This window comes from Oryctolagus cuniculus, chromosome 14, assembly GCF_964237555.1.
Source record: "Oryctolagus cuniculus chromosome 14, mOryCun1.1, whole genome shotgun sequence".
NCBI classification, from domain to species: domain Eukaryota; kingdom Metazoa; phylum Chordata; class Mammalia; order Lagomorpha; family Leporidae; genus Oryctolagus; species Oryctolagus cuniculus.
The window spans coordinates 63838247-63852120 of record NC_091445.1 but is presented as its reverse complement, the minus strand read 5'-3'; the positions used below and the strand labels follow the sequence as shown (position 1 = coordinate 63852120).

General features: G+C 51.9%; 1 protein-coding gene across 4 annotated transcripts in view; it reads right to left on the bottom strand.

The window, feature by feature from the left end:
* EGFLAM (EGF like, fibronectin type III and laminin G domains) overlaps positions 1-13874 on the bottom strand; it is a 192452-nt gene that overhangs the window by 32075 nt on the left and 146503 nt on the right. For all 4 annotated transcript variants that reach the window (XM_051853511.2, XM_070056648.1, XM_051853512.2 and 1 more), the window contains 4 exons: positions 11958-12102; positions 8444-8633; positions 4648-4773; positions 3097-3340 (listed from right to left, as the gene is read on the bottom strand). In XM_051853511.2, coding sequence (XP_051709471.2) covers positions 3097-3340; positions 4648-4773; positions 8444-8633; positions 11958-12102 — 705 coding nt within the window. The remainder of the gene's footprint in view (positions 1-3096; positions 3341-4647; positions 4774-8443; positions 8634-11957; positions 12103-13874) is intronic.

Below are 13874 nucleotides of genomic sequence, written 5' to 3'. Positions count from 1 at the left end.
AGTGGTCAGAGGAATGGTTCCTGTACAATTCTCTGCACTTCTCTATGTTTAAACTTTTTCATCACAAAGTGCTGGGGTACCATGGTTCGGATGTGTCCCCCAAAGTTCAAGTGTTAGAAACTGAATCCTCAAGGCAACAGTGCCAAGAAATAGGGTTTCTCTGTGATTTGGCCAAGAGATTGCTGCCATTATTGTGGGAGTGACTTCATGATAAAAGGATGGATTCAGCCTCCTGCCTCCTCTCTTCCTCCCTCTGTCTCTATCTCTTGTGTGCGCACGCGCATGCATGTGCACAGTGGTTTAAGCTGCCGCCTGAGATGCCTGCATCCCATGTGGGCGCTGGTTCCCATCCCAGCTGCTCCACCTCCTATCCAGCTCTCTGCTAATGTACCTGGGAATGTAGTTTGGGCCCATGCCAGAGGTGCCTGGCTTTAGTCTGGCCCAGCCCCAGGTGTTGTGGCTATCTGGGAAGTGAACCAGTGGATGGAAGATTCTCTCTCTCTCTCCCTCCCTCCCTCCCTCCCTCCCTCCCTCCTTCTCTTTCTGTAACTCTGTCTTTCAAATAAATAAATAAATCTCTAAAATAAATACATAAATAAATAACCAACCCAGTCTCCGGGATTCTGTTACAGCAGCACAACACGGACTGAGAGAAGGGGAGACAGAGCTCGTGTTTTGTGATATTGTGGCAAGGATGAAAATCGCTTTTATAAAATCCAATTACTAATTGAAGGTAGCAGCACTTGAAGTTTAGATGATATTTATGGGAGTTCCATGCGTTACATTAAATAGCGGGGTTTGCAGAAAGAGTATGATGATTGCATGCGTCTTTCCAACGATGCCGCGTCCCCAGCCATCACTGAACCTCCCAATTACTTTTCGCTCCTGGATCCTCTTCAGACAACCATAAGGAATAGCAATGGGCACAATTATTGAAGGGTCACCACCCCCTAACTTGATTTCTTTCTTTTGTGCTGGCAAATGCTTTTGTGATTTGTCCTTAGCAATTAGAATTTAATCACCTTGCCTAAATCAATATGCAATAAAGAAACAAGGGGCCCTTTTTAAGTGGTCTATCTCCATAATAACTAACAGCACCACTCTCACGTCCTGCCTCACAGAGGTCCTTCAGGGTCAACACCCTGCCTTCCCCTAGCACAGGGATATCGATCATGGCTATAAAGAACTCATTCCAACTGTCTCGATTTTTGAATCAAGTTCATAATGAATTTGCCACCTTCTCCTCCTCTTCGAGCTAAAACCACGTGGCCAGTCCCTCAACTTCCTGTAGTTCAGCCATACACTGAATTTTCTTAATGAGCGGAAAGTCTCTGAAATGGTTTTCAAAATAAACAGCTTCCAAGGGAGCGGCTGAGGCATCAACAGGGCTGGCTACTGTTGGCTTAGGCTGGGCCGAGGACGGGACAAGGACCCAGAGGGTGCCTCCTTCCTTGGAAACTCCTGCCTCATTTGCGTCTTCTGACACTCAGAGAACCTGTTTCCCACTTCCCTTTCCTGACAGTCTGGGAAGCAGCAGCTTAGGTCTTTAAAATTTGAAAGCACCTTGTGTCACAAACAGGCATGGAGTTATGAAAGGGAGAAACGCGGGATGTGTAAGGGGTCCTTGGGCCTGGGATGGTAGAGCTGGCGCTGCCGCCACCGAGCAGCAGGACAGAGAGGGCAGCCTGTCCGGGAGGAGGGTTGACAAGCCCTGGCCTTCCCTGCCTCTCTCTGGTCACTCCTCATTGAGAAAGAAGCCACTGCCAATTGCAAGGTGATATTCAAGGTGTCTTCCTTTCTCAACTTGACATGTAGTTCTGAATGACTTGTTTAGGCTGTTTTGCATAATCATATGTAAATGGAGTCAATTAAATACCCACCAAAATTGTCATGAGATATGGGATGTTTTTGCATAATCAGAGGTACAAAAATGTTGTCCAATTCCCAAGGTGGGACATGTCACCTGGGTGTAGCAGTTGAGCCACAAGGACAAAAACTAACCCCGTGCCCTTTTTACAGAATTGTTGAAACAACACTGTGAAGATGTCCCAGCAGCCTTAGAAAATGATCAGCAGTTCAGGGTGATGAACGGTGGTGACACCGCACCTGCAGACTCTTTCTATAAATGACAGGTAAGCAATACGGACGGTGACCGTACACAGCTGCAACTTCCCTTACAACAACACACTGACTGATATCCCGATCCAGGGCACCGCGGAGCAGTAGGAGACGTCCTACTGAATTTCAGAAGGGCAGAATCAGGCAAGTGGAGAAGCAAGAGGCATGCTGCCATTAAATTACCGTGCATCTGGCTTGAAGGTTAAAACCGACATGGGAGGAACGATGTAAGAAGGGGGAGACATAAACAAAGGAAAATCCAATACCTGCCAAGCACAGACACTGAGAAATTCTAAGATACATGGCCTCACCTGTACGAGAACAAGCAGTTTCCTAGATGACCCCACAGTACAAACTTCATAACAGGAGGGACAATTGGACTACTCCTACCAAGTCTGAAAATACCAGCCAGTGTTTTTAGGAGAATCCATTTACCACCACGCTAATCCAACTACTCGCCATATACTGGTCAGGGCACGGATCTTTGTGCTGTTGGTGACTCATTGGCAGTTTCCATTACAGAAATAGTTCAAGAGGAAAGTCAGAATTTAAAGTGATACCACCAAGGACATTTCCCTTCAATGAGATTTGCTGATACTTTTTTTCCTAGCCAACACACATTGGTGAGCGTACACCGTGTGAGGTGATGGTTTGTTAAGTTTATCAGGTTTCTAATGACAGCACCTTAGGACCCAGGTGGAGACAAGGAGTCCACCCCCACCAGAAGCAGGTGGTTCAAAGCATGAGCATGGTTCAAAGCAGAGAACTGCTACCTGCTGGGTAGCCAACTTGTGCAAAGGCAGGAAGACAGAATATAGAGGGAGCCTGAAATAGTTAGGAAGTAGACAGGATCCAGCAGCTGGACCGTGCAGGGGAGACGGGAAGAGGGTAAGCAGGGGGCTGTCGTGGGAGGTTTCTCCACAGTGGTTACTGATTGGCATTTTGGAGGAGGGAATTCCAGCAGGTGGCAGCCCTCACCTGAGAACACCAGTCCCGGAGCCACAGTCAAAGCGGAACTCCACGTGGCCCCCCGCCATGTTGAGGGACAGGAAATCTTTGCTGTCCGTGTCGTAGCTGTACAGGAGTACCCCGTCTCCCGAGTCCGGCCGGAAGGTGATCTCCAACTCCATGAAGGACAGGTAATGCCGGGGCTCCAGGGGCCAGGGTGTGGCGGCGAACGACCGCAGAGACTCTCTGAACTGCGGGATGCTCAGGGTGAAGGCTGGGGAGAAACGCAGGGGTCAGAGAGCCCTGCACCGCTGGTTCTGCCCCCACCGCTTGCTCTGGTCCTCCGGGGTACAGTCCTGCAGCTCACTGCCCAGCTTCCCTGCAGCAATGGAGGACCGAAGGCACTAAAACAGCCACTAGACAGTGGGGACCCCAGTCCCCGAATGATTGCTGGGAGCAGGGCTGCTCCCATGCCCCTACAGGCTGCAGTGATTTGTCATATAAGAATTGGCCTGGGCTGGTGCTGTGATGTAGTGGGTAAAGCCACCACTGGTTCAAGACCCAGCTGCCCCACTTCTGATCCAGCTCTCTGCTATGGCCTGGGAAAGCAATAGAAGATGGCCCAAGTCCTTGGGCCCCTGCACCCACGTGGGAGATCTGGAAGAAGCTCCTGGCTCCTGGCTGCAGATCAGCACAGCTCCAACCATTGCAGCCATCTGGGGAGTGAACCAGCAGATGGAAGACCTTTCTGTCTCTGTCTCTCTCTGTAACTTTGTCTTTCAAATAAATAAATAAATCTTAAAAAAAAAAAAAGAATTGGCCTTCTCTTCTAAAAGCTACTGAATTCTGCAATGCTGCGACAGTAACAGTTACCTTGACTCACATGCCCCGGTCACAGGAGACCTGAGATTGTTACCCCATTAGAGTACTATAGATCCAAGTCTGAATTACTCGTGATGCCACGTGACTAGCTTTGCAGACTGAGTCACAGTTTAGTTTTCATTTTGTAAATCAGGAAAAATTAAAGCATGCTTAAGCCCACGTGGCTTTGTAAAATCTTTGAAATGTTGTTATCTGTATGCATTTTTGTGTTTGCATGTGTGCGCATGCGTGTGTTTCAATGATGCACATATGTGTGTGCATGTATATATTTCCATATCATATTCGGTACTGAGATGTTGAGAGCAGAATCTGTCAGTAGAATAGTACAAAGAAGAAAAAGCAACATCACTTTTGGCCTATCACATTGCTAAGGTTTCTGCAAATACTTTCTCAGTCTTTTCTTTGAAACTGTCAGAAATTAGAACATGCATTTCAAATGCTTTGAATTCGGTCTGACAGAAAGCACACAAGATAAGCTTCTGGCAAGTACTTTGAGAGGCACGAAGAGCCCACCCGCGCTCATCATCTATAAATGAACTAGTCTTTGATCGGTTTGAAACCGGCGCACCTAGAGAGACTCCAAGTGCTAAGAAAGATTCTCTCATCCCTCCCCTACCAGCAACACCGATGTGAAAGCCACATCCACGGGAATTAACACATAGGGAGAATACTGTTGGTGTCCGGGTTCCTCTCTCTCACCGTCTTCACAGTGGCGACCTTTGAATCCGAGCGGACACAGGCAGATGTAGGAGTCGGCCTTGACTGCTGTGCAGGTGCCGCCATTGACGCACGAGGCCTCGTCGCAGATTCCACTGCTGCATTCCCCTAAACACAGAGTGGGAGTTCCACAGCCCATCAGCACCTGGGCCAGTCCCCGGCACGCCAACAGCTGCCTGTCCTGAACGGGGGAGGGGCCCTTCCCTCTCCTGGCCGCCTCCCACCCCGCCCCAACCCACACACACACACACACAGCTGGATTTCGGCTTGTCCTTTCTGATGAGCTACAGAGCCTTTATTTAAATTGCGGTGGTTACAATCTATCACCTAAGAAGTGGCTGGGCAATTTTATGACCCCCGACAGAGATGACTGAGTTGTTGCTGTTCTAATCCATCTCACGGTGCTTCCCCCGGGGAGTGGCTTTCAATCCCTCCGATGCCAGCAGAGGGTTTGTGCTAAAAGCATTCTGATTTCTATGACCCCAATTAGCTTAAGTGCTCCCGCCTTGTTGGTTCATAGTTAGGACGAGTGGGGACAGCAGGGAAGGAGTTAAGCAGCCCGTGTGTAAGCTCATTGACTCATGAGAACTGTGGACTCTGCTGTCTGGGGCAGGGAGGGCTCCGTGATACCTTAGGGCGTGGCTTCCAGAACCCCACCTCCCACCTCTAAAGTTTCCATCCTAGGAGGGCCAGGGAGCAGCCCTACAGCCACACGTGCTGAAAGGCTGCACATCACGACCTCCTGGGCTACTGTTGTGTGCTGCTTTGCTCTTTCTTTTGTCTTTAGGTGGAAGGACCCCAACCCAGGCCAGAGCACCTGGTGATGGAGGCAGGGGTGCCACTCTCTGGTCCCTGAAGGGTCCAGCTGTGCCCCCTCTCACTCCCCCAGTGCTCCACCTGTATGAGCTGGGGACTGACCCCCGTGTGAGCAGGGCGAGTCTCCTTTCCCCACCCATCATCTGCTTCCACTGAACAGATCCAGTCTTCCCTCTTCATTAAGACTCCTAGGAGGAGTGGGCAGGACTGGGCACCGGGGCTGGACCCAGGAAAGGAGCCTGACCTCACATACCATGAGAGAATTTAATTAGGGCCCTCTGAAAGGGCTGCCACCCCAGCCAGGGCAGGGTGGCTCTGTGAATTGCAGCTCAGGCAGAGGGGCTGGGGGTGATGGGCGGCTTCACTGTGGGCACAGCCCTGAAACCACCATCCCCAGCACTCGCAAGTCTCCCAGGCAGACTCCAGCTTTGATCTTCCAGAGCCAAACTGGCAGGTGCCTGTGGCCCCGACGATCCCTGCGGGCTGCGATTCTTCTCGGAAAAGGGCTGACTCCACAGCAGGATGTGGAGTCCTGGGGTTATTTTAGACATGCATGGAAGAAGTGACTTTGCAGAGCGTCTGCACTGGGACGGTCTTATTTTGAAGAGGTGAGGGCGGGGTTGGGAGAGGGCCCGGAAGAGGGTCAGATCCACCACCCTGCCAGGCTGGCGGTGGTTCAGCAGTGTCCGCAGGGATGGCAGGCAAGCAGAGCTGTGAGGGCACGGGGGTGGGAGGAAGCTAAGAAATCCTCCGGGGAGGGACACAGGGCCCGGACGGGCAGAGCGCGCGGCCAATGGGGAGGACTCCAGAGACACAGGGAAGAGAAATCAGCGATTCGCTCTTGAGTTCCAGGATGGAAAAAGACTCCCGCATGGCCTCAGGGTTTGTCGCTTGCAAGACTGAAAGAAAGGCGACAAGAGTGAAGGAAGGAGGGAGGCTGGGAACAGGCACTGGTTTCACAGAAGAAGCCGAGGAGTTTGCTCTGGATAAGCGCGGGGCAAGAAGACTGGGGTCTCCGTGGCTCGCTCAGACCCTCACGGGAAGGAAAGAGGCCCCCAGGATCCCAGCTCCGCAGGCGTGGCGGGGCTATGCCAAGCATGACGCTGGTGTGAGCTGGAGAGAGGACCTGAGTGGGTGTGGATAAGCCAGAACTTGGACAGGAAAAATAGTACAGCTTTATTTTCCCTATCCTCAGACCGAAATTGTTTCCTGCAACCACGGATGCAGGCGACGTACTTGCCGTATGAGCAGGAGTTTGTGACTTGAGACCAGCAGCCCTCCTGGCTGTTGTCCCATTCCACTTGTGGCAGATATCACAAAAATATCATGTAAACCCTCTGTTCGTTTGAAATCGTGTAGTGATTTCACCCACTGTTAAATCATGTTGTTCTTTCATGCTTTCCAGAGAGCCCATACATCATTGTCATATCAAAGCCTAAAAATATTTTATGGCTTATTTCAATATAATTGTTTCCTCTCGTACTATGCTATAGATTAATTTCCTGCACTTAAAGACATCATTCTGGGTCCAAGTGGTTGGTGTGCAGCAGGTAAGATGGCCTGGGTGTGAGTGTCCGCTATGATTCAGCTGCCAGGTCCTCTGGGAGGCAGTGGTGATGAGCCAAGCACCCGAGCACCTGCCACCCACAGGAGAAACCCAGACTGAGTTCCAGGGTCCTGGCTTTGGCCGACCCCAGGCTTGGCTGCTGCAGGCATTTGGGGAGTGAAGCAGCAGATGGAAGATCTCTGTGTCTGTCTCTGTCTCTCTGCCTTTCCAGTAAAAAATATCCTCCTGAGAGGAAGTCCACAGGTTTCACCAGACCGTGAAAAGGGTCACGGTGAGGAAGTGTTAAGAACGCTTGGGCTCTGGAGAAGGGCATCCTGGCTGCAAGGCGCCCAGGAAGCCTGGAAGGATGGGCTCAGAGAGTAGACGGATACATTTACTTCCAAGAGAAGGAAACTCCCAACCCCGAGGGTGCGAGGAAGAAAGTGTGGGTGCTGATGGAGTCAGTGCATCCACCCAGCTGCTGAGCCCTCCTCGTCAAGATAAAGGAACTTTGACCCCAGCTCTGCCTGCTTGTGGATAAGCTATCTGACTCCTAGAAGCCCCACTTCCTTCATCCTTACAATGGGTACAATAATTTCTGCCTCCTAGATAATAATGTCATCTTCTTATATGAGGAGAAAATGAGAGTGAAGAGAAGGAGTTTGTCCAGTGGCTAAGGATTGGAATTCGGGGGCCGGCGCTGTGGTATAGCAGGTTAAGCATCTACCTACAGTGCCGGCATCCCATACAGACACTGGTTCAAGTCCTGGCTACTCTACTTCTGATCCAGCTCTCTGCTATGGGCTGGTAAAGCAGCAGAGGATGGCCCAAGTCCTTGGGCTCCTGTACTAACATGGGAGACCCAGACAGAAGAAGCTCCTGGCCTCTGGCTTTGGATCTGCCTGGCTCCAGCCATTGCGGCCATCTGGGGTGTAAACCAGCAGATGAAAGATCTCTCTCTCTCTCTGTCTGTAACTCTGCCTCTCAAGTAAATAAATAAAATCTTTTAAAAAATAAAAAATAAAGAAAGAATTAGAATTTGATCACTTCTCCTGAAACCGAGCCTATGGAAGCTCTTTTCAACGTGGCTGCACCTGCTTTGCCAATGGACTTGGTGTGTCAGGGTGTGGGGACAGACTTGTTGGCTGCTTTGTCCAGTGAGACCGTGCCACGAGTCACAGAGAGGTCCGGGCTGGCTGCAGAACACAACCAAAGGCACGTGGGACAACACTGTTGCCATATTGTGGTGCTCAGGCTCAAGGTCAACTTCTATGCAGATAGATCCCTCACCTCCCTTCTGAAGCTCTACATCTCCCAGCCCCCCAGGCTTGCAACCCAGGTCACTATCACCTCCCTGGCCCACACCAGAAAGACAACCCCACAGGAGTGTCCCAAACCCACAGGGCAGCTGCTCACCCACATCAGCCCCGCTGAGTGCTTTGCCCAGCGGCCAGGGCCTCATGTCAATTCTCTTCCCATTCACCTCCAGTGACTGCACACAGCCTTGGAAGCCCCGGTTGGTTCCCGTGGCTCGGACCAACCAGTAAGCGCTGGGAGCTCCACCAACGTAGAGCGGCGTCCGGAAAGTGATTTTACTGTACTGTCCCTTTAAGAAAGAGGAAACGTCCATGTCACTAAAGGGCAGATAAAGCAGGACATGTTCCAACGGATGAGGCTCTCTGTGAGCATGTGGGTCACAGCACCCCGGTTCAAGCTTCTGTCAGTGTTTCTCTTTCAGCGATTGCCCGCCTGGGAAATTCAACCATGCTTGCCACAGGAAGCTCAGTGAGCCTGCCAGGGGGCTGGGTTTCCAGAGAGAGGAGTGAGGACTGCCTGGAAGGGGAGGCAAGAGCCGGCCAGAGCCACAGCCACCCCAGCAAGCAGTGGGGCACGCGGTGGACTGCACCAGGTGTCCCAAAGGGCACCCTCATCCCCATCCTGACAGCAGCTCGCTCTGACCCTTGGCCACCCTCTGTACCTCCACAGGGGCCAGCGGTGGTTTTGCAGGTGAGTGGGCTGACCCTGGCCCCTCCCCTGTCCTCGTCACCCCTGCACCATATCCTGCAAGAAAATCGCCAAGTAGATTGTGTTGTAAAATCATCTAAAATTGATTTACGGACACAAACTTTTTTAATTTTTAGTTTTCTTTCTCTCTCCCCTCCCTCCTTCCCTCCCCCTCCCTCCCTCCCTCCCTCCTCCCTCCCTCCCTCCCTCTTTCCCTCCTCCCTCCCTCCCTCCCTCCCTCCCTCCTTCCTTCCTTCCTTCCTTCCTTCCTTCCTTCCTTCCTTCCTTCCTTTTTTTCAGTGTTAATGACAATGAGGTGGGGCAATTTCCAATCTTCTAATTTTAGACCAAACCAGAGTCTGGACTGCAGGTTTTGAGGTTGTCAAATAGAGAACTGAATATTAGGTGGGATGCAATTAAGATGTCCTTGGTTATTATTATTATTATTACAGAAATATATCAATGACTTGGGTAAAAGGGCCAAAAAGGACTTTGGGGAAAGGCACATTGACAGAACATATGCAATGCCAAGAATCTAAGCCAGGGAAAGCAATCTGTATTCTTTAAATGCTCACTACAAGCAAGTAGAAAAGCTACATTTTTGTTTTCTAATGAAAAAAATGAAGAAAACTTATAATGAGTAGACTGAGTGTGAGTGAGGCAGCTGTACTGTGCTCGCAGTGGGTTTAAGGTTCGATGACTTTGTTTGCCAGCCACTGGACTACTCCGCTTTCGTGAGATCAACCATGTGCTCTCTTGGCTTCTTTCAAGATCCTCAGAATTTGCTTCTGGGTCCCATTCTCACTCGCTGGTCCTGTTCCATGATCCAGGATCATAACAAGATATCTGAAGGCTCAATCTTTTTTTCCTAGAACATTAAGTGCATTTCGGGGTAGTTCCTTTTGCAATATCCCAAAGTTCTCAAGCCTGGCCTTTGCCTTTCTTTGATGAGCTTGCCTTCAGGTCCCTGGTGCTAGGCAGAGAAATGGAAATACCCTGGAGTTTGCATTCCCCCAGGACAGCCCTTAACAGTTTGGGAAAACTTAGATATAATTTATATGGTGGAGCTTCCCTGTGGGGGTCAGGCTAAAGCCATCCATTGAAGCACTTCCGGGAGCTCTCTCTTGCTTACTTCCTCCTCTCTCTGTTCATCTTCTCCTCCTCCCCAGCTTCCCCTGGGAACACCCCCTTAACGCAGCCTGTGCACAGGACTCCTCACCCCAGGCTTGTTTCTGAGCTTAAGAGACCCAGCACCTCCCGAGCAGGGTGAGCAAGCATTGCACATCTGTGCTTCTGCTCCTGCCACTGCCGTGGTGAGTCCCAGCGGCACAGGCGCACACGGCGCCCCGAGGGGCCAGAAAACTGCAGCCTTCTTAGGATCAATTCTTATGTCCATTAAAATCCGAGCCTCAGGACTGGGAAAACCAGGCAGGGAAGCTCCTAGAACCCCAGTTCCCGCTGGCTGCTGGATCCCTTGTGTACCCCCTTCGACAGATTTGGGGAAGTGACTTTTTGAACGCCTTCCGCCCGAACAGGGCGATGGCTGCTGAGACCCACTGCACTCCTGCACGCCTGTGTGTGATCGGGGCAGCTAGAAATGGTCTCCCCGCAGCTCTCCTCATGTGGCCTCAGCCTTGGGGGTCCACAGAACAAATCCTCCCCCCTGAGACATTTCCTGCGACTCGGTGACAAAGTCCACCATCCACGCCTTCCTCTTCTCTAAACTAAACAGTAGCGTCCAATCAGCCCTTGAAGGAAGGGTATGTCATCCGCCCGCCCCTCCCAGGTGCTTCTTCCCATTGCTGTGGCGCTCTGACAACGTGATCACAGGTATAAATGGAGTTCTCTCTAGAGGACCGGGGGAAGTGACCAGAATGGAGTTGGATCGTCACCTCCCTTTTTCTGCGTGCTATACTTCTGTTAATGCATCCTGCAATGTCTTTAGTTGTGCCCTGTTCCTTGGTCACCATCGAACTTCCTTGCTTTAAACCCTAAGACATGTTCCCATGTGCGGCTTCTACTGCAGCTTCTCCATACGTCTTTGCATGGTGCTGGACCCAAGTTGGAAGCTTCGTTTTTCCTACGGAACTTCAATGGATCGCGTTAGGCCTATTGTTCTGGTACCAACTGACTCTGTGGCTCATGTACCCTGTCTCCTCCCTCGCTAGCAACACGGGCAGAAGCAACTGCCGGGATCCACACCCGCCAGGTTTGGATTCGTGTCCCTTTACAACCACGAGGGCTGAGATTAAGGGTTTTTTTTCTCTTCGTTTTTAAAGACTTTTGGTTCAGCAAGACGGAAGTTAGAGACATGCACACCAAGGCTTTCTTGCTCCATCTTCCCTTGGAGAACCCGGGCACCGCCTGATTATAATTACAGCCTGGGTTCCTAATCCAAACTGTGTGCTCTCCACACAGCACTAAAATGGCCCAGAGCACAACAAATTGGCGGCGCCCCGGTGATTGGCTGAGTAGCCCAAAAGTCCTGTTATTTTACCACTTCCTCCCAAACCAGGTGGATGGATGGATTTTTCCTGCTTTCGGGACCATTTTCTACAGCCACAGGATTGCGCCATCTCTGCTTTAAAAGGAAGCTTTGTGTTTGGCATTAATAATGGGTTCTGGCCTCCAAGAGAGGCCTCCTCTATCCCTGGCCTTGATGGCCTTGTGGAAAGAGAAACGGCTCTGGGCACACAGCCCCAGCACCCCGAGGGTGTGGGCACGCCACTGAGCCAATACTTGCACCGTGCAGTTTATCCTGGTATATGTGGGCGGGGAATGTGTACTGAAGACCACCGCTAGGGGGCGTGACAAGGAGCTGGAGCCCATCCAGCTTCGTTGCACGGGTTGGCCATAAAAACGGGCGAATTCTGCAGACTCTGCCTTGGCTCTGTTGTGCGGCGACGCCCTCCCGGGACAGACTCACCTGGGACTGGCCCGACACCGGGGTGCCATTGTTCAGTTGTAACAGCCCGTTCAGCCCATCCCTGTAGAGCGTCACCGTGTGCCACGCCCCCAGCTTGATTCTGGCCTCACTCACGAGGATGGCAACTCCAGTTCCGCAGTTAAACCTGGGCCGCAGAAAAAGGAGAGAGGACAATTCTTTGATGCATGAACTCGTTATGTTTTTAGAGTCACAGGCGTCACGTCCAGCCCCTGGCCCCTTGCAGAGTCTCTGCTCGGAACCGGGCTTATGAATCTCAAATGCAGTTTACGTCTGTCTGTACACGGAGAACGGGCCGCCTCCTTCCCAGGGTGCTCTCGGGCTGGGCACCTGTCAAGGGAGGGCTTCTTGTACCTGATCCTCTCGCAGATCAAGCGAACGCCAAGCCCCCAGGGCCCTCTGTTGCCTTTTCTAAGACTGCTGATGCCTACAGTGGGTTCAGGCACAGCGACCTGGAACATGAGTCACTGTGCCCGCGGGGTGCCCTCCCAGGACTTGCCCCAGCTCTCAGTGGAAGGGCCCAGCAGTGCTGCTGAGACGTAAAAAGCCAGGTCTCTGCGTTGGCTTTGGCGAGCTGGCCAGCCCTGCCGTGTGTGTCCTGCCAGGTGCCAATCCAGGTGAGACTCACAGGCGGCCCCAGCTCAGGTGAAAGGTGAGGGACAGAGAAGCACCCTCAGAAGTCTGCGCTATTCTCGTTTGGTTCCCCACCCCCAGAGCCCAGGGGTGCCTGATGGGAAGCATTTCAGTCCTTTCTGGCCACCGTCCAAAATGCCACCACGCCCCTCCGCGTGAGCCTGGGAAGGAAGCCGGCCAGCACTATCCTGTCCTTGCTAAGAGTCGCTTTATCCGCTGCCCGTTTCTTATCTCCTGACCCTGAACAGAGTGGGATGGGGGTGGGACAGTCTTGCCTAGAGGGGATATCGGGATCTCTCAGTGGGAGCTTCAAAGCTGGAAAACTGCTTCCAGCCAACAACGGCCGTGATGCTAAGAGTATGTCCTGCCCGCCGCGTGCTGGGGTCCAACAGGATTACATTCGCTGCCTTGGATCTTGGTGTCTAACTTTAAACTTCTAGGAGTCCAACCATTTAGCAAAGGATGGGGACCCATGTTCTGGCCTAAATGGGGTGCTCAAAAGTTTCCCACTTAACCAAAAGTACTTTTTATGCTAAATACAAGAATGGTCGGTGTTGCTAAAGTGCCTGCTCTGGGGCCTTTTTATTCACTTCTATGGATAAACTGTCTTCAAGACAGCCCCGTGGGGAGATGCAGGCAGGAGAGGTTATCGGCTGAGGGTCAGGCAGCAGTGCCTGGTGCCCTTAGGATCTCGGCTAGCATGCTACGGAGAAGGCCATGGCTGATGCGCCCTGCCACTGACAGACAGCTGCTGCGTATGCCTCTCGTCCACCTGCAAGACTCTGCCCCTCGGAAGACCACACAGAAGCTTCCAAAGCATGCTGGGTGAGAAAGGATGGCGCAGAGGAGGGAAGCCACAGTTCCGCGCAGCCCTGGGCAAAGATGAGGCTGGGACTTGGGCCTCTAGAAAGCGTTAGGGCACAGGGGTGGGGAACACCTGGCCCACAGGCCATATCAGGTCTGCAAGATCATTTGGTCTGGCCCTATCGGCAGGCAGAACTCAAAATACTATGAATATAGCAGATGAATGTTTAGGTTGGCAATTTTGTATGGGCCACGAATGATGTTATAAATATCCAAATGGCCCTTGGCAGAAAAACAGGTTCTCCACCCCTGCTGGGTCCTCCTTGCCTTCCATGGTGTCGGACAGATTTACCACCGGGAGCTTAGGAGAAGCCCACCGGCTCCGCACCGTGTGTGTGTGAGTTTTCCAGGCGGGAGGGGACTTCATTTCTTTGCACAGGATCTAGAGCCTGGCCGGTTCTC